The sequence below is a fragment of the Crocuta crocuta genome, unplaced genomic scaffold (assembly GCF_008692635.1).
Source record: "Crocuta crocuta isolate KB4526 unplaced genomic scaffold, BGI_CrCroc_1.0 scaffold73, whole genome shotgun sequence".
Classification (NCBI taxonomy): domain Eukaryota; kingdom Metazoa; phylum Chordata; class Mammalia; order Carnivora; family Hyaenidae; genus Crocuta; species Crocuta crocuta.
The window spans coordinates 248,108-267,230 of record NW_027529443.1 but is presented as its reverse complement, the minus strand read 5'-3'; the positions used below and the strand labels follow the sequence as shown (position 1 = coordinate 267,230).

The window sequence follows — 19,123 nt, the reverse complement described above, 5'->3', positions numbered from 1 at the left end:
GGAAGTTGCTGCGGGCTCACATCACCAGTGCAGGAAACACTAGGGTATCTCTCAAAGGATGTAGTCTGAGGTAGATGTGTACATTTTAGGAATCGCCATGGTCATGGATGAGAGCCCTGTAGAGTCCTCCAAAGCCAGGCTGATCTGAACTTGAAACCATCTAGATGTATTATATTCAAGCCAGTTATTTAGCCTCTCTGTGCCTCTGTCTCTTCATCTATAAGATAGGCTCTGTCTCCTCAGGTAGTTGGCAGGATTACTTGATGTAGGTGAAGTACGGAGCCCAGCCTCAGGGTCTCAAGCTTATGTCTCCCCATCCCCACCCCCAGGGCCAGTGTCAGTGGCGGCAGCCCCCAGGGAAGGAGATCTACCGCAAGAGCAACATCTCTGTGTATGAGGTAGATGGCAAAGACCACAAGGTGAGTTAGATGGCCGAGGTGCTGTGGGGCGGTGTGGGGAGCACTGGCACCTCTTGGATGATCCTCATTGTCACCGAAAGGGTAGAAGCCAGTCTTGGGACAGGCCCCCACCGGGAAAAGGCCTGTGGATCGTGCTTAGCCTGGCACATGACCTATGGTTGGTGCATGGTAGACACATGGCCCTGTGGTATCAGTCTTAGGGACTGGGTTTCTGTTCTGTCCCTGAAGACTTTCCTCCTGATGGGTAGCTTAGTTTTGGGCAATTTTGACACCCATAGTAGAGATTGCCATGCCAGAGGCTGCTTTGAGAAGCGCTCTTTCTTTCTTTCCTTCTTTCTTTCTCTCTTTCTTTCTCTCTTTCTTTCTTTCTTTAATGTTTTATTTACTTGTTTGAGAGAGAGAGATAAAGACAGCGTGAGCAGGGGAGGGTCAGAGAGAGAGGGAGACACAGAATCCGAAACCGGCTCCCCGCTCTGAGCTAGCTGTCAGCACAGAGCCTGACGCGGGGCTCGAACCCACAAACCGAGAGATCATGCCCTGAGCCGAAGTCAGCTGCTTAACGGACTGAGCCACCCAGGTGCCCCTGAAGCGCTTTCTCTTTCTGCCTGAAGGAAAGGTTTCTTTCCTGGGAGGGGACTGCTTTGTGTGAGACTTTCTGCCTGATGCCGGTATGGCTCTGACAGCTGAGTTCCTTGTTTCTGGCAGAAAGACCTCAGTGGGGGAGGGTGGGGTCTTTAGGGCCTGCTTTGCTGCCATTGAGAATCTGGCCTTTGCCTGGCAAGGTCTCACCAAGTGTCCCTGTTTCCCATGGAAAGGCAGTAGAGTGTGAGGAAAAGAGGGAAGGGTTCTGAGTGGCTCCTGCTTCAAATTGTCCTGTTATTGGTAGCTGACCTTGGACAAGTTACTTAACGTTGTTTGTTCCTATTTCCTCATCTATAAGATAAGAGTTATGGTAATGTTTACATAATAGGGCTGTTGGTGGAACAAATGAGACAGAAATGCCAAGTACTTAACACAGTGCCTGGCATCAAGTCGGTGCTTGGTAAACATGGGCCTTTGTTATTATTGGTGACCCCTCGGGCTAAGTCAGCCTTGTGATAAATAGCTTGGGGAATATTAGCCCTTAGCCTGGCCCGAGTCCGCTGCTTTCCCTGAGCCTGAACAGTGGGAATAGCAGAAAGGGCTCCAGCAGGAGGTGTGGGTGTTCTTTCTAGCTCTAGGTTAACCCTGAAGCTTCAAGCAAGCACTGCCCCTTCCCAAAGCCTCGGTTTCTTCCTGAGTGAAGTGCACAAGCAGTGCTGGACTTCACAATTGTTGGATCAAATAAGAGTGGATATAAAAGGTGTCATAAACCAGCGGGCCTCATGATCTGTGCCATGAAGCCAGCCTCACGGTCTCATTGTCCCTCCTGATGTTGGTCTCTAGCTGGTGTGGGTGGGTATCTGGGCCTGCAGCAAGGAGGCTGCTGAGGCCCAGCAGAGGAGTGCACCCAAGTGGGCAGACAGCTCAGGCTTTGGAGTCAGGCTCAGAGGTCATCCATTCAGCAAACATTTGCCAAGCACAAGGCTAAGCAATAAAGCTCGGCACTTGCTATGAACGAGACAGAAGTCCTATACCAGTTTGAATCCTGCCATAGCACTCACCAGCCATGGGACCTCATGACAGCCATATCTCCTTGAGCCTCAGTTTGCCAATCTGAAACATAAGAGTTAATGTCCCTGAAGACTGAACTCCTATTTAGCACTTAGACGTGGTAACTGAGGGGTGCCTGGGTGGCTCAATTGTCTAAGTTTCAGTTCTGATCTCAGGGTTATGAGTTAAAGCCCTGCTTTGGGCTCCAAAGCTGGGCATAGAGCCTATTAAAAAAAAAAAGAAAAAAAAAGTGGTAACTGAGTTGGGCACCTGGCTGGCTATTGGTGCAGCACACAACTCTTGATCTCAGGGTCGTGAGTTTGAGCTCCACATTAGGTGTAGAGATTACTTAAAATCTTTGAAAATAAAAAAAAGAAAGAAAGAACAAAAAAAGAAGTGGTAACAGATTAATCCAGCTCTCTGGTTTTCAATTTCCCTGTCCATCAAAAAATGACAGTATGACTGCCTCCAATTCTAAATACTACTGTTCTGTGAGGAGCCCACTTCTCACGGGCCTGGCACTGGCACATGCAAAGCAGGGTGGCAGCCACAGCCCAGGCCTCAGTGGAGCTAGGTGGGGGAGTTACACCTGCTCCCTGAGCCAGCTTCCACTTCTCCCGCCTCTCAGATTTACTGTCAGAACCTGTGTCTGCTGGCCAAGCTTTTCCTGGACCACAAGACATTGTATTTCGACGTGGAGCCCTTCGTCTTTTACATCTTGACCGAAGTGGACAGGCAGGGGGCCCACATCGTTGGCTACTTCTCTAAGGTGCTGGATTGGAGGGCCCAGGTGGAGGGAGGGTGGGGACTATGAACCAGAGAAGGGGCTGAGCCTCCCCAGAGGCCCTGACCACACACCCCTGTAGGAGAAGGAGTCTCCAGATGGGAACAATGTGGCCTGCATCCTGACTCTGCCCCCCTACCAGCGCCGTGGCTATGGAAAATTCCTCATTGCTTTCAGTGAGTGGTTCCTGGCCTGTCAGGGAAGGGGCAGCTATTGGGGGGAGCCAGAGCAGGGCTGGGTCCTCAGAATCCTTTTTTCCACCCCTGCCAGGTTATGAGCTCTCCAAGCTGGAGAGCACAGTAGGCTCCCCTGAGAAGCCACTGTCTGACTTGGGCAAGCTCAGCTACCGCAGCTACTGGTCTTGGGTCCTGCTGGAGATCCTGCGAGACTTCCGGGGCACACTGTCCATCAAGGACCTCAGGTGAGGGCCCTGGAACTTAAAGAGGGAAGTGTTCTTCTAAGGTTGGCCATGATCTTGTCTGTCTCCTTGTCCCTTTTTGCTGTCCCAGTCATACCCCACAAGGGAACTCTCCCCAGCATATACTCCAATCCCTTTCTGCAGTCAGATGACCAGCATCACCCAGAATGACATCATCAGCACCCTACAGTCCCTCAATATGGTCAAGTACTGGAAGGGCCAGCATGTGATCTGCGTCACACCCAAGCTGGTAGAAGAACACCTCAAAAGTGCTCAGTATAAGAAACCACCCATAACAGGTAGGTGGGGGGCTGCCCAGGTTGTGTGTGGCAGGGGGTAGGTGTTGAGGTCTACCGGGAGCCAAGGCTACCTTTTTGCTGTCACATGATCCCAAACTAGTCTGACCAGCTCCCAGGACCGAAGCCTGGGGCAGTCTAGTCATTCCCAGGCCTCCCTACCCCCTTCCCAGCTCAAGCTGCCCTTGTTCTCACCTAGAGGTGACACCTGGCCTGGGCCCAGAGTCCCAGCTTTGCCTCTCATGTCTCTCTCCCCACAGTGGACTCTGTCTGTCTCAAGTGGGCCCCCCCCAAGCACAAGCAAGTAAAACTCTCCAAGAAGTGAGTGGCCTGTGCCCCTGCTGCTGGACCTTTGCCTCCTTGTCCCCTAGCCTGTAAATATGTACAGACCTGTTTCGTCGTTTTTTGTTTTTTTTTTTTTTTAATAAAGTAAGTTCTGCCAGTGGTTCTGGACTTGGGAGGTGGGAGGGAGAGGCTAAGAGCCGAAGTTCTTTGTTGCACGCCACACACAGAGCCAGTTGTGCTCAAAACATTTTACTCCTTCTTGTTCTTTCTGCCCCTCACCCCAGATCCAAGCCCAAGCCCAGTTCCGGTGGGGGCTCAGTCCTCCGGAGTCTAGGAGTCGAGGTTCAAGGAAGGCATGGCAGCCGATGGGGCAAGATTGGGGCCTTTTCTGTTCTTGAAAACAGGCTGCCCAGAGGCAGCTCCAGCTCAGAATACAGGAAGAAGGTGAAGTGATGGGGTTCATCAGGCAGAACTGGTGGGGTGCTGGAGCCAGTTCTTTAGCAGCAATTAGCTGGGCAGGTACCCAGTTTTCTAGAAACAGGGTGGGGAGCCTGGGCTCATTTTCATCACTAAGGGTCCTTAGAGGCTACACAGGAGCCCAGTCAGTAGGGTTGTGAACAGTCGGTGGAGGTGGCTAGAGGTTCTAGCCAATACCACAGGTAGTAAAACTCCTGACTCTGGACCATAGTCCCATAGAACAAACCCAGAAGAGTGGGCTCGAAGGTCAGGATGGTGCCCTGGACTCCCGCAGGGTTCTGGAAGGAAGCCAGTCCCCAGGCCCAAAAGATGTCAGGGAAGAGCCAGGTCCATCTGTTCTTGGGGGCAGTGTGGAAGTCCTGGAAGCGGGGTCATTTCCCAGGATGACCAGCTCAGCAGAGGAGGCCCAGGGTCAGGCCTAGTGGCAGCAGAAGGATAAGCCCCAATAAGCCCTGGGCTGGGGCAGAGTTGAAGGCCTGATGGTTGACGCAAAGATGGCCATCGGGCTGAGACTCCTGGATTTGGGGCACCACACGAGGCTGGAGTTCTGTCACATGATAGTGAATCCAGGAGGCATAGCTGGAGGTCAGAGTGTACACGCCAGGCCTGTTGGGGGCCCCACAGGCATCGCCCCAGCTCACAATCCCTGCCAGGTACCAGAGGCCCCCCACAAGGCAGGAGAGTGGGCCGCCAGAGTCACCCTGAAGAGAAAAGCCATACAGTAACTGTCAGGTCTAAGCCCCAGGCCTCCAGCCATCCATGCCAGCCCCATCCGGCCCATGTCTCCCAAGACGCACTTGTCTCACTGGACTCCCTGCATTTACCTGGCAGGCATCCTTGCCCCCGTTCACATAGCCAGCACACAGCATGTCCTGCTGGATAAAGTGGGGCTCCTCAGGCTTGGCGGCAATGTTGTACAGACAGTTACACGTCTCTCGGCTGATCAGTGGCACCTCAAGTTGCTGAAGTTGCCGGGGGGCCAGTAGACTCACTGTAGGGGCGAAAGGTGCTTAGCTGGGGGCTCCTACCCTGAGTCAGGCACCGCCCCCCCATGCCTCTAGGCATCAGTGCCCACCTCACCTGAGTGCGCTATGTGGCCCCATCCAGTGACAGTACATTGGAGGCCATTGGGGAAGGAGGCGTTGGCTGCAGGGAGGCAGACGGGCCGGATGTAGCGGGAGAAGATGACAGGGCTACTGAGACGGAGGAGTGCAATGTCACCCTGGGAGCCCTCCTGGTGGTAGCTGGAGTGGGAAATGACCTGTGCCACGGTGCGGACCTCAGCCTCAGGTGTGTAGGAGTCCAGCTGGTGGGCCCCAAGCTTTACCTCATAGTCCTCCTTGGCGTGCTCCCTGCAGGCAGAGGGGCCAAGGCTGGGACCCAGGAGACCTCTCCTAGGTCCCTGATCCCTGTTGCCTTGTTATATCCAACCCCGGGTTCTGATCCCACACTGCATGCTCGTTTTATCCTGTGACCTGTGACCTGTGGCCTTCACTCCTGACTGATCCTTTCAGACTTTATTGACACCCCTAGACCCAACCCCAAAACCCCAGTCTCTGGCCCAGACTGATCCACTTTTGACTTCCCCACCCGGCCCGCCACCCAGCTGGTACCTTGGGAAGCAGTGAGCAGCTGAGAGCACCCACTGCTCAGACACGAGAGAACCACCACACACGTGGGTGCCATCGTAGGTGATGCTGACCTGCCAGGGCCACTGGCCAGCGGCTGCACTGCTACCACCTGTGATGCGTGCTTGGGAGGCCACGCCGCAGAAGGCTGCCCAGGGAGGAAGGGGAGGGGGTCAGGTCCTTCTGGGGCCCCCATCCCAGGTCCTCAGCCCTGCCGTTCCCCGTATAGCCCAGACAATCTGGTTCGGAGCTTGGGAAGTGAGTTCACAGGAGCCAACCATCCCCCCTTTGTTCTCACCCCACTGCTCACCGGGCATGGTTAGCTCTGGCTCCTTGCCATCCTCATTACCCAACCCAAGTTTCGTCCACCTTCCTTTATCTCAGGTCCTCCCACCTTCCATTCAGCCCACTCCTTACAAGTCAAAAGGTCTTTATAAACCACGAATCTGATCAGGTCATGACTCTGCTTAAATCCTCCCCTGGCTCCACATTGCTCTTAAGATACATTCTAGACTTTCCATGGCACTACCATTTACTCCAGCCACCATCCCTCTGGACACTTCTGTCACACACATTGCGCCACACACTTGCTTGCCTCTAGACCTTTGCTTATTCAGGTCACTCTGTCTAGAATACCTTTCTTCATCCCTTCCTGCTCACCAAACCTATTTGCCTATGGAGACCATTCAAATGTCAGGCACTCCTTAACCTGCCCTGAGTCTGCTCGCTGAGTTAGACAAGGATGGCAGCTCCCAGGGCCCCCCCAACTTCCCCCAACACTGCCCCATCACACAGTCATGATGGTCTGTGACTGTTTCAACTGCACCAGTCTGGGCATTCCCTAGTGACAGGGACTGGAGCAGATCTCCTTGTCCCCAGTGGCCAGAACAGGGCTGGACACACAGGTGGAGTGGTGGATGTGTGTTGAACAAACAACAGGACTCCCACACTGGAAACCACATCTGGTTTCCAGGACAGCCTCACCACCACTGAGGCTACCATTCGGAGCAGGACCCAACAGCCCTTCACAAAGTCACCTTCCCCAGAGCAGAGAAAACTGCCCAGCCAAGCTCCTCCTTCTCTCCTCATAACAACTACAATAGCTACTATTTAGTGACTGTTCAAGCAATGCCAGGCTGGGAGAGGGCTTTCACTTCCTCTATCTCCGTGACTCCTCACTGGGCCCCAGGAGGCAAACATAATCAACTTCCATTTTGGAGGTGAGGGGACTGGCCAAGGATACATAGCCGTAGGATCTGGCGAAGTGGGGATTGAAAACCAGACTCCGAGTCAAGTGGTGTGCCTTAGAAGAAAGGAAATCTCTGGTTTATTTTCCTCAAAGGACCCACCTCTGGAGTCAGAGGGGGGTGTAACATCCCAGCAACACCTCTTATTGGCTGTGTGCTCTTGGCTAAGTCATTTCCCTCTCTATCTCAGTTTCTTTCTCCGTAAAATGAGGGCCCTAATCCCCATCTCACAGAACTGATGGGGGGATTTACATATGGTAGTAAGAGTGGCTGAGACGGCTCTACAAAGAGAGGGTCAGGCACTCATGAAACATTCCACTGGAATCTGAATCCCTGTTCCCTTCCTTTCCCCTCCCCCATGCAAGCCTCACCTTCCTCCCAGTCAGCTCCTGGAGGGAGAAAGAGGAAAGGGTAAACAGGAAAGACCAGAGTTCCCAGGCCCCTTAGCACCTACCACTGCTCCAGGGGACGGTCCTCCCCACCCCCTTGACTCCCAGGAGGCCGAAGCTGAAGGGAGAGGCAGAGGACAAGAGCTAGGGAGACTGAAGCTGGGGTGGGTGGGTTCTTGAGCCCAGGATAAGGGATGTGCCCAGAAAAAGATTATAGCCCCAGTATATGTGCACCACCCCTTCCCTGAGCCCCGCACTCTCTGACCCGCACGTACTCACCAAGCCCAGACGGGAATAATCCGAGTAAAAGCAGAATGGCCACAGCCTCCAGCTGACCAAGCCCCAGGCCTGCCCTGTGGGCCATGGCCCAGGACCAGGGCCCCTGGGAAGACACCAGGCACCCAAGGGAAGTGACCTGGGGCTGGTTTCGAAGGCAAGATCCAGGAATCAGGCCCAGAGGGAAGGGATCCTAGAATCCGCGCTGGGAAGGGGGAAGAGATGTCCAAGGCTAGCTTCGAAGGCAAGAAATAAAGCACAAGGGGAGACGCTGGGGTTTCCGTAGCCGCCAGTGAGGACACGTCTCCCACTCGGTCTGGCTACGTAGAGACCTTCCAGAGGGTGGTGGATCCGTGGAGAAAGGCACCTACCTGCCTGCCCCTCCCCTAGCCCCGCCCTCCTCACTTAGCTCCTGCGGCTTTTCTTGCCAACACAGTCCTAAGTCCTCCTAGACCCCCGGGCCGTTTGTTTGGTGTGTGTGTGTGTGTGTACGCACGCATGCACGCACGCACACCCCCCAGAAGGGACTGGAAACCCCTTGCCTTTTGCCCCCGGTCTTTCAGGTCTCACAGAGCAGTTATGTCCCCCCAGGGCCTGGCCCAGCCTTTGTTGTCCTGGGGCCACCGTGCTCCTCCTTTCTTCCCTCCTTCTGCTTGGTATCTGACTGAGCTCAGGACACCTGGGTCTTCCCTGGGCCTGCCGTTTCAGGGCCTTCTATAGAGCCTGCAGCATCATCTGTGTGTGGTGAGGTGTGGTGAGTGTGACTGGCAAGCGCCAATCATCTCACAAATATTTCCTGAGTGCCTACTATGTTCCAGGCACAGGAGACAAAACACAACATCTCTGCCTTCGCTGAGCTCACAGTGAAGTAGGGGTGACAGCTTTGAATTGAATAATCACATAGCAATTATAGAATAATTTCAAGCTAGGCACTCTGATAAAGAAGAACGGGCACTCTGGGGGCCTGTTCACAGGAGCTTGACGTAGGCTGGCGTAAAGAAGGGCTCCTCAAGAAGGTGCGGTTAGAACTGCGGCCAGAGGGGCTATGGAAGAGTGTTAAGGCAAATATGGGAGGAGGGTGGTCCAGGGCAAGTGTTCTCAGGTGGAGGGTGCAGGTGGCACAAGTCCAGGAGACGAAAGCCCATGTGGCCAGGTTGGGGTCAGGTTCATCCTAAATCAGTGTATAAGTCTGTGGACAACTGGGCATGTGTGTTGGCTTCAAGCCTCAGAAAAACAGAGCCCCACTTCCCCACCTAATTTTCATAAGACTGGGGGCCTCCCAGCCAAAACTTCAGGGCCCCTCCTGGAGGGCAAGGAATTCCTGGAGTGGGTGAGGGGCTAGAAGCTAACTCACTAGCTAACTCGGAAAGAGTCTAAGCTGGGTAAGATGGAGCAACATTGGACACTGTGGTGGGTTTGGGGGAGAGGATGGTTGTATTAAATGTTTATGGGGGGTGGCATATGGGTGACTGACTGGGCATGGAACGCAGGTGGGGATGTATGTCCTATCCAGGGGAATATTCTCTTTGGGATTTGGCAGCTAATGATAAGCCTGTCCCTTTAAGAACCTCTGCCCCTCTCCTCAATCTCCCAGGAACTCCCTACTTCCCCTCCCCCATCCTCTGCCCACTCTGCCTAGTGATGGTGACTCCAGCCCCTGAGGTGACCCCTCTGCCACCTTTATAGGGAGGGACTGGCTTCCACCTCAAGCACGTCCCCTTCCCCATGTCTCCATGTGCCTTTCTTCTGCACTCAAACATCAACCTCTTCCATGACCTATTCCTGATGCCCAGGCAGGGGTGTCCATATGTGTTCCCCACTACCCTGGGAGCACTTCAAGGGCTTATTATCTATCAGACCCCAGACCCCAGGACCTAGTAGTTCGCAGGGAATGTGGTTGAATTCATGTAGGAAGGTGCACTAGTAAGTGGTGGGTGAGGTAGTGGGATGTACACACAAGGACATATGATGGTGCCCAAATTCTGGGGGCACTGGGCAGGATATGAAGTGGGGGACCCTTTAAGGGTCACACATAAGTGTCATGTGTGTGTACTGGGGACACTGGAGGTGTACACCCTGGGACATTCATCAGGGTGTGTATATGAGGGGCAGCTGTCTGTGGATATAGGATAAGGCAGACAGACCCTCTGCACTCCCAGACTCCTGGACTCTTCCTCTAACGCTCGCCCTCAGTCTTTGTGGAGGGAGGTGGGGGTGGGGGTGGGGGGTGGCAGGGAGAGAAGGGAAGTAGGGGTCTGAGCTAGGGCTGAAGTTTCTGGCAGGTGCCAGGGATGCTGATTCCACTGGGGAGGTGACACACACCCAGCTGCCACCCAACCTCCCCCGCCCTGGGGCAGGAATGAGGGACAGCTGCCACGTTATCAGGGACACATTTCCTGGGAGCCCAAGGCCTGACTCACAGAGGCCCAGAAGGGATGGGCCCTAGCCCTTGGGCTTCCCCCAGCCCCTCAGCCAGCCCCCAGCAATGCCATGAGGCCACGTGTCTATGTTTACACCTTTATTGTCCCGCTTCCCACGGCCCCCAAGGATTCCCGTGCCCAAAATAGCCAGGCACAGAGGCCCAATTATCCAAGCCGCTGCAGTCCAGGTGGGCGGGGTGCTCTGGAGGTTCCGGCAAGGGAACAAAGCCGGTTAGGCCACATTCCAGCCCCACAGGGCGGGAAGTGGACGGCTAAGGGGGTGGAGGAGGAGGAGGAGGAGGAGGAGAGGTAGCCCAGGGACCCAGGCCCCCCTCAGCCCTGGATCAGGGAGGTCAGTAGCAGCAGCAACAGAGCAACCTGAGGGGAGCCTGAGGCCCTGGCCATGTCGGGCGGGCAGAGGTCGCTGCCTTCAGGGGGCCAGTAGGGGTAGCCATTGGGAGGCAGGAAATGGGCCTCCCCCACTGTCTGGGAGATCCAGGCCTCTTCAGGCCCAATGGCAGCAAATAGCTCCCGGCTCCCTCGAACAGCCATGCCCATGAGGACCCAGGAGCCTTCCTCGGTCTGGCACAGGAGCGGAGGTGCTGAGGTCACCTGCAGTGTCAGGGCCAAGCCCCAAAGGGTCTCTTACCCTTCCTTCTGATTCCCTGCACCTTCTGCTTAGAGTCCAACCACAAAGCACTGCTTGTCTACATCCTTAGGCATCCTGGCCCCTATTCTCTCTCTGAGGTTCAGCTAGGAAGCACGGTTCTTCCCATGTGGGGCCCAGCACTCAAGAATCCCAACCCTGCTCTCTCTCTAGGGTCCAGCTGCCCAGCACTGCCTCTCCCCTCCCTGGAACAGGATGCCCAGACCCTTTTACCTCACATCTGTCCTCCTGACCCTCCGAATACAGAACACAGAGAGTCCCAGGAGGCAGAATGCCTTGATAGAGACACTGACAGAGTCGTGGTGTCAAGATGGAGACAGCTGCAGCCACAGGGACTAGAGAAAGGAGAGAGGGATAGGGATGTCGCAGGGATTCTGGTCTTCAGTCACCTCTCAACCCCAGAACCCTGGGCTCTCACCTCGGTCCCGGGGGTCCTTCCAGCCCAGCACCCAACAGCTGGCCCCCAGGGGGATACCCCCTGGATGAAGACAGATGGGCAAGGCTGATGGTGAAGGTTCCACCCGGGAGCTCAGCTCCAGGAGGGCCAGGGGGGGCCGAAGTCCCAGGTGTCGGGGCAGGCGGATGCTGATGACCAACCGGGATACCTGGTGGCCCTGTGGGAGGGGGCTAGCCCCTGCCCGGCCCAGGTACACTTCAATATAAGGCACTGTTGTAGAGCCCGGCCTGTCGGAACAAAGCCCAATGTGACCTCCTGCTCCCCCAATTGCTGGAAAGTCCTGCTCAATGCAGGGGACAGGGCAGAATGAACTCCAAGGTCATTCCACTAGCTCCTTCCAAATTTCTCCTCTATCTCAAAACACTGGTAGCAGTTCCCTGTACTGTAAAAGCCCTAAAGGGAGACTATCCCACTATTTTAAAAGTCCTTTGCCCATCTCTCCATTTTTCCCTCTTGCCCAAGAGATGGGTGAGACCCACCTGAGGATACAGTGAGTGGCTGCCACGACCCAACCTGGGGCCACGAGGATCCCAGTGCAGACCTGATTTCCAGCCACATGCACTTCTGCCAGCCAGGGCCACAGGACACCCACCAGAGCCGGCTCTGGCCGCAGGCCACAGGCTACGAGAGAGGAGGTCACCACCTAAGTGGGGGCTCCACAGCTGACCCCTGAAGACTCTGCCATGGATCTTAGCACATGCAGGAGCCCCAAAGCCCTCTAAGCCCTAAGGGGACTTTAAGCCCTAAGCCCTCACCACCATGCTGTGTGGAGGGGGGACAAGTCTGTGTCTCAGTCTCTTCCCCCTCAGGGCCCCAGTCCCAAGTCAGCTGGTCTTCCAGGTAGGCTCCCCGAGTCACATGGCTGATCCACGGGCCATGGGTCTGCAGGGGGTAGAAGGCTCTGGGACGTAGGCAGCCACTGGAGAAGTCGCTGATTCCAGCCAGGAACCAGGTCCCCTCCTCCTGGCACTGAAGGCTCCAATGAGAATAGTTCTGCAGCAAGAGCGTGTGCAAGTTGGTGAGAGGCTATCGAAAGGTCCTGGGGCTTTCCTGTACTCCATTCTTGTACTCAGGCAAAACAAGTCCCACCTCCTCCAAGCCAGGCTCCAATAGTTATCTGTGTAAATCAGCCCTCACTTTAACATTTTCTTTAAATCTAGGAGTAGCAAGAAGGTCAGACATCGCCCAGGGCCGGTCTCAGGCCCCTCCCCAAAGTCTTCCAGGGCTAGGCTCCGCCCCTAGCGAGAGGCCCCGCCTTAATCCCGTCCCTGCCCGCAGAGCTCTCTTGCTTTATTCCCAGTTCCTCTCAGACCCTGCGCCGGCAACCACCCGCATTGAGACCCGCGGGCCCCGCCCCCGTCGCTCACCCAGCAGCGGCCCGCCTCCTCCTCCTCCCGGTAGGCGGGGCAGAGCGCGTGCGGAGGGTCTCCTGGCGGCGGTACTGACGCCCCCTCGCGGCCATACAGGCAGTGACACCACCAGCTGCCCAACAGCTCCGCCTCAAGCAGGGTGCTGGGTCCAGGCGCAGGTTCTGGAAGAGAAAAAGGAAGCCTGCGCTGCCGAGGAGTCCCGCCCGGCGCCGCCCAGCCCTGAGTGGGGCCCCTGCTCACCCCCGCGGCCCCAGCGAGCCAGGCGGCAGCGGCTCCTGGGCAGGAAATAGTGTTCTGGGTGAGGTAGGCACACTGGCCGCAGGGCCGTGCTCAGGTTCACGGGCGTTTGCAGCTGCAGCAGCGCCAGATCCGCGGTGTCGTCCCATGAGGCATTCTCGTGCGGCACGAAGCGTGCCACCAGCTCTGCGCGCGGACGCGAGGGCAGTAGCACGCGCCAGCTGGCTAGGTCTCGGGGCAGGAGGTCTGAGTTGATGGGGCTGCGGGATGGGGGAAACTGGGGACGTGGGCCAGATCCTGCACACTCGGCTCAAAACCGCACACGTCAGGCTTGGACTCTGGATTTCCAGAGAACTGTGCACTCAGACCCCGGCATCTTGGATAGAACTTCTACTACCCCGTACTCGCCCCGGGTAGACTAGGACCCCTAGCTTTGCAAGCTGGATCCTACACCTGCCTGTGAAATCCCGCACTCCAAACCTACGTACCCCTCCACCCCTGCTTCTACCCTGCCCAGGGGAAGGGCTGGGGACTGGTCGATAGCGTCTTAGGCCAATGGGGAGGGAGGTACAAGAATCTGTCTTGAGACTGGGTTTTTACTCACTCCAGAAAGCAGCTGGCAGGTGCCAAGACCCAGCTTTCAGACACCAGCGCCCCATGGCAGGGTCTGGATCCTGGCACCATCACCCGGGCCTCCCAGGGCCAGGTCCCTGGCCGTGGTGCCTTCCCGCACTCTGAGGGGTGAGAGATCTGGGTCAGGGGGCCTCCCAGGCCCCAGGCAGTTTCCACCCCAACTCAAATCTCCCATGTCCAGGTGACATCTAGGGGTCCTTCTCCCTCACCTGGCAGGGCAATGGTGCAGTTCTCATCCGTGGGCTCCCAAGGACCTGCCTGGGGCTCCCAGGACTGGATGGGAAAGGCAGGCCCAGCTTCTGAGCCCATCACCTGTTCCCGTATCCAGGCCTCATACGGGGCCACAGCAGTGAAGACTCCAGGGCGGTTCCTTCGTCCACAGCCAAAGCCAAAGCTCGTGATTCCTGCCTGGAACCATCGGCCGCCTTCCTCACAGACCAGGGGGCCCCCAGAGTCTCCCTGATGATAGATAACTCAGTGTCAAGGGATTAGTCCAGGGACCCACCAGCTTATACTGGGTTCTAAAACTCTTCTTGTTGCCAAACATAGAGCCACTTTCTGGAAACCGGCCCTGGCTGTACCTCATCCTCTGCATTCCCTGCAACTCTAAACAGAAGAAAGCTTTCCAAGGCAGAAAGGTTGATGAGCAGCCAAAGCCAAGGGCACCAAGCTAATGCATCAAAGGCCATGTTAGAGAGCCTGCAGGTCTCATTCAGAGCCAACTGATTCTTGTTCAGTAAATGGCTGGAATAGAGGTGCCCGGGTAGCTCAGTCGGTTAAGTGTCTGACTCATGGTCATGATCTCATGATCTCATGGCTCATGAGTTTGAGCCCTGCATCTGGCTCCCTGCTGACAGTGTGGAGCCTGCCTGCTTGAGATCCTCTGTCTCTCTCTCTCTCTCTCTCTGCCCCTGCCCTGTTCACTGTCTCTGTCTCTCAAAATAAATAAACTTTTAAAAATTAAAAAAAATAAATATTCAATGTTCCAGTTACACTAGCCACATCTCAAATGTTCAATAGCCAAAGTGGTTAGTGACTACCACACTGGACATCACAGGTATAGAACATTTTCATCATTGTAAGAAGTTCCAATGGACAGTGCTTGGTTTAGAGGAATTTGAATTGTTTGCAATCCTGTTCAAGAAGGCAGGGGATTATGTCCCTAGGTCCTGGAGCCTCATAATTGGGAGGGACACTGAAGACTATCTAGCTTGAATCCCTATCATCACCATGCATGCTTGAGTGCCCTCAAAAAATGTGTGCCATTGGAGGAAAGTTTCTGGGGGGGAATGGTTAAAATATGCTAAGTCTGGTTTTCAGCAAGATATCTGGAAAATTCTCATCTGTGAGGAACTAATTCATTTTTTTAATGTTTAATGTTTATTTATTCTTGAGAGAGAGACAGAGAGTGAGCAGGGGAGGGGTAGAAGAGAGGGAGACACAGAATCTGAAGCAGGCTCCAGGCTCTGAGCTGTCAGCACAGAGCCCAACGTGGGGCTCGAACCCACGAACCATGAGATCATGACCTGAGCCGAAGTCAGACACTTAACTGACTGAGCCACCAGGTGCCTGAATTAATTCATTTTTTAAAATGAATCTGCTAAGTAACAGGTGATTGGGATGTGGGATAATAACAACAGCTAATGCTTATTTAAGCTCTTATTAAAGAGCAGGCACTGTCCTAAGTGCTTTTATATATACAAATTCCTGTAATCATCATAGCCACCCTATGAAGTAAGTAACGCTATCATCTCCATCTTCCAGGTGAGAAAGTCTGAACATATGGAGGTTAAATAACTTAGCCAAGGTCACACAGCTAATAAGTGGTGGTGCTGGACTTCTAACCAGGCTGACTCACTCTGGCGTCCGACATGTAACCTCTGCACTGTGCTGCCATAAGGAGCAGTGCTCTCCTGTCGAGCCCCAAGTTCTGTCCATCTATAGTCTTCTCATCAATCTTATCTATTGGCAGTCTTGCCCTCTTTTTGCAGATGAGTTTCAGAGACATTGAGAGAGACGAGATTTGTCTATTCCTCATGCTTCCTACTGGTTAGGGCTCTGCCTGGCCCTGTGAGGCAGATGCAGGGGCCCCCCCTCACCTGGCAAGTGTCCCTGCGGCCCTCTGGGTAGCCAGCGCACAGCATCCCTGGCAAGAGCTGGAAAGTGAGGTTGAACGGGCCAGGCCGGCTGTAGAGACACTGACAGGCAGCCTCTCCCAGCAGCCTTAGCTCCACTTCCTGTAGCGTCCACGGGAGAGGCAGGGGGTCTGCAGGCAGAGCCAGAGAGCAAGTGCTGTGAGGCAGATAGGACGTCCCCTGTTCCCCAGCTCGGCTTAATGCCCTCCAGCTGCCTCCTGGACACCTCTACCTAGGTACCTCATGGCACCCCAGCCTGCTACATTCAAAACCAGTCACTGTCACCTGTTCCTGTATCTCTGTTCTTCCTATATCCTCATCTCAGGAATGGCCCATCAAGTGCTTAGGGAGAGCTTCCATGGATGGTTGTGCAGTGAGAAAGGTGTCCAGACAATAAACGATGCCCTTAGGGGCTAAAATCACTAAGATCTGAGCCCTGACATATAGGCTGTATCAATCTTGAGAGGGCATCCTTTTCAACAAAGGTGCCGTGTCAACTAAGGTGTGGTCCTGTACCAGGTTGCCAAGCATGGAAGCTGGGGGTCAGCTGTGACCCCCATCTCAGCTTCCTCTCCCCGATCAGTTCCCAAGTCCTGAAAACCTCTCATTTGTGACTTCTTGGAATTTTCACTGCAACTGCCCTAGTTCAGGAGGTACAACTTTGGGCCTGGATGATTGGCCCAGGCTCCTCACTGGTGCCTGGCACAAGAAGGTGCTCAAGAAATATCTGTTAAACGAATGAAAGATGAATGGAATGAATGAGGGTAAGTAGGGAGAAGACAGGAGGTGGATAAGTAGAGAAATGAGTGAGGGGAGGGGAGGATGGGAGGAAGAAGGACAGGGAAAGGAGGGCAGAAGCTGACATTTGCTGAATGCTTAGAATATTCCAGGTGCTGCGGTTTAGTGCACCATTACCTAGGGCAAAAATATCCAAAGTGCATTAATTACCACTATTCGGCATCGTGCTATAAACTTTACAGGGATTTTCTCACTTAATCCTTAACCCAACAACCCCACGATCTGGGCACTATTTTTCCTCAATTTTCAGAGGAGGAAATTTCAGAGATTGGATGAAGTGGTTTATCTGAAATAGCAGAGCTAGGATGGGAACCCTATCCGGATCCTATATCCAGGAAAGAAAAAGAAACAAGGAAAGGTGAGGAGGGAATCGGGGTGGATGAGTCAGTAGTCTTAGTTTGCGAGCTCTTGGGAAGGAGGATGCAAGGACATCTGCACGGCATTTACCCGAGGCCGGGCAGAAATCTGCGCTCCAGGCCCCCGGCCCACGGCCTCACCCTGTGGGTCCCGCCTCCCGAGCCCCCGCTCCAAGGGGGCCATCTACCCGGAGCCACTGCTTTTAGGACTCGCCTGGAGGTCTTCTCCCAAGGGCCGCTCAGTAGGCTCCACTTCTCCAGTAACCTACTTCCCGGGACCCTTCGCCTCACTCACCCGCTTCCTGGATGTCCCCCCAGCCGGTGGCCCAGCAGGCCGTGCCATGAGCGAAGCGGTGCGAGGCGCGCGGCAGGCAGACCGGCCGCACGGCGGGGTCCAGCCGGGCGGGCGAGGCCAGGCGCAGGAGGGCCAGGTCTGAGCCCAGTTCCACGCTGCTGTAGTTGTCCGGCACGAGGATGGCGGCCACCGCGCGGACGTGCGCGCTGTCCAGGGGCCCGTCCTGGGAGTGCACGCCCAGCAGTACCGACCACTCGGTCGCCGGCTCCAAGGTCCCATTCCTGCGCGGAGACCCAGGCAGAAGGGAGTTAGGTTGACCCTAAGGTGGGAGCAGACTCTCGTGGGGGTGGGGGCTCAGAGCGAGGGAGAAGGTGGGATCAGGGGCAATCCAGGAGGGGCAGAGTGGGATCCAGATTTGGGGCTAGGGCGATCCAGGTTGAGACAGATTCCCAAAAGGGAGAGGAGTGGATGCGATTCGGAGATGGGTGATTGAGGATACTGGAAAGACGGAACTCAGACTCGCGTATTTGGTGGAGTGGTGGGTCGAGTCTGCAGGCGGCGTCAACCATACTCAGGGAGAGTGGCGCTGCTCGGCTCCAAGTTGGCCATGGGTACACGGGGTCGAGCTGCGGGGCTGGCTTAGCGTTTGAAGACGGGTTGGACATGGGTGAATACTCACGTCACGAAGCAGTGAGCAGCGGAGAGCACCCAGGAAGGGGCAATGAGGGAGCCCCCGCAGATGTGGCCCCCCCTCTGATGCAGGCTCACCTGCCACGGCCAGCTGCCTGGCTGCGCATCTGAGCCCCCCATGATTCGGGCAGAGGGCTCAGGGCGACCGCAGTCTGCAATGGGGTACCATGGAGGTCATAGCCTGCCTGGTCCCCCTGGGCGAGAGACCCAGGTAACTCAAGATAAAGCCTTGTTTTCCCACCCGGCTTCAGTTTGCCCCTCTGAACAAAGCACAAAGAGGACTTAGGCACTTCTAATTTTCTGGTGACTTCCACCTTCCTCATTGCCTAGCCAGGCCTAACCTTCTTTAAGATCTAGGAACCCCACTCTTCCTTACCTAGATCTTCAGGTTCTTCTTGGGTAGGACTGAGAGCTGGCAGTTGGAGCGGAAAGAGAGGAAGGGACTGGTGATTTCCAGTCCCTGACACTGCCCAGCCCCCATCTTCCCACTCTCCTTTCCCTACCCTCTCCTTTCCCCTTCCCCAGTTCTCTGCTCTTCCGGCACCCCCTTGGAGCCCCCATGGTACCCCTCCCGTCTTTTCTGCCTCCCATGTGACAACCTCCCCCACCCCACCCCACTCCCGCCCAGTGCAGCTGCCTTACCTGAGTCCTGGAAAGCTCCTGGGAGGGGGCTGATGGCTAGAAAGAGGGAAGCAGGAAGAGGCTAAAGACCTACAATTTGATGAACCCTCCCTGCCTCCCTACCCCAAGCTTCGGAGCTACTCCATCTCCCAGGCCCCTTTCCCTCTGGTAGGCTATTCCTCTCCCTTCTGACACCTCACTCCCTCATTCTTCCTGATGTCCTCCTCTGACACCCCACTACCCACACAGGACCCAGGAGTTCTGCTTTCCAGCTTCCCAGGTACTAGGGCCTGGGCCCGTTGCAGCCATCTCCTGTCCCCTGAAGTTACCGAGAATCACAAGTGGAAGGAGCAGGTGCTGGGACATGGCACATTTGAGTCAGCTGGAGGCACAGAGATGGGTGAAGGTCTGCTCCCAGCCACAGCTCTGTCACTGCCTAGGCAGCCTGTGACTCGTGATGGTCCCAGGAGCAGCCCCACCCTCCCTGGCTGGAGCCCATCTCTGGCAATCTGAGAGGATGTGGGGCTGGAAGGGGGAAGTAGGGAGCCTAGAGGCCACACCCAGAGCCCCGTGAGCATCTCATATCTCTGGAG

The 19,123-nt window shown here is 55.4% G+C and overlaps 3 protein-coding genes across 5 annotated transcripts in view; 1 reads left to right on the top strand and 2 right to left on the bottom strand.

The window, feature by feature from the left end:
- The window catches only part of KAT8 (lysine acetyltransferase 8), a 12,728-nt gene extending 8,734 nt beyond the window's left edge, over positions 1-3,994 (top strand). The window contains exons 6-11 of the mRNA XM_077760310.1: positions 330-419; positions 2,680-2,820; positions 2,918-3,011; positions 3,106-3,256; positions 3,398-3,552; positions 3,810-3,994. Of these exons, the coding sequence (XP_077616436.1) occupies positions 330-419; positions 2,680-2,820; positions 2,918-3,011; positions 3,106-3,256; positions 3,398-3,552; positions 3,810-3,874 (696 nt within the window). The 3' untranslated portion in view covers positions 3,875-3,994. The remainder of the gene's footprint in view (positions 1-329; positions 420-2,679; positions 2,821-2,917; positions 3,012-3,105; positions 3,257-3,397; positions 3,553-3,809) is intronic.
- A 73-nt stretch (positions 3,995-4,067) lies between these two features.
- On the bottom strand, positions 4,068-8,022 carry PRSS8 (serine protease 8). The gene is made up of 5 exons (XM_077760312.1): positions 7,855-8,022; positions 5,925-6,087; positions 5,392-5,663; positions 5,136-5,302; positions 4,068-5,012 (listed from the first exon to the last, which is right to left on the bottom strand). Exons 1-5 carry the CDS (start codon positions 7,937-7,939, stop codon positions 4,704-4,706), a joined length of 996 nt encoding a protein of 331 aa, XP_077616438.1. The 5' UTR covers positions 7,940-8,022; the 3' UTR covers positions 4,068-4,703.
- Positions 8,023-10,390: 2,368 nt separating this feature from the next.
- Positions 10,391-18,904, bottom strand: PRSS36 (serine protease 36). Of its 3 annotated transcripts, none has more exons than XM_077760269.1 (15): positions 18,860-18,904; positions 18,552-18,587; positions 18,286-18,321; positions 17,899-18,061; positions 17,220-17,500; positions 15,735-15,901; positions 13,845-14,094; positions 13,607-13,736; positions 13,006-13,262; positions 12,763-12,926; positions 12,151-12,388; positions 11,875-12,016; positions 11,357-11,622; positions 11,152-11,273; positions 10,391-10,883 (listed from the first exon to the last, which is right to left on the bottom strand). In XM_077760269.1, the coding sequence occupies exons 1-15, from the start codon at positions 18,894-18,896 to the stop codon at positions 10,605-10,607; spliced, it is 2,568 nt and encodes an 855-aa protein (XP_077616395.1). In that variant the 5' UTR covers positions 18,897-18,904; the 3' UTR covers positions 10,391-10,604. The 3 variants fall into 3 exon arrangements, with proteins under 3 accessions (XP_077616395.1, XP_077616396.1, XP_077616397.1); XM_077760270.1 differs by having other exon boundaries at positions 12,778-12,926; XM_077760271.1 differs by lacking the exon at positions 11,152-11,273 and having other exon boundaries at positions 11,544-11,622.
- Positions 18,905-19,123: the final 219 nt, after the last annotated feature.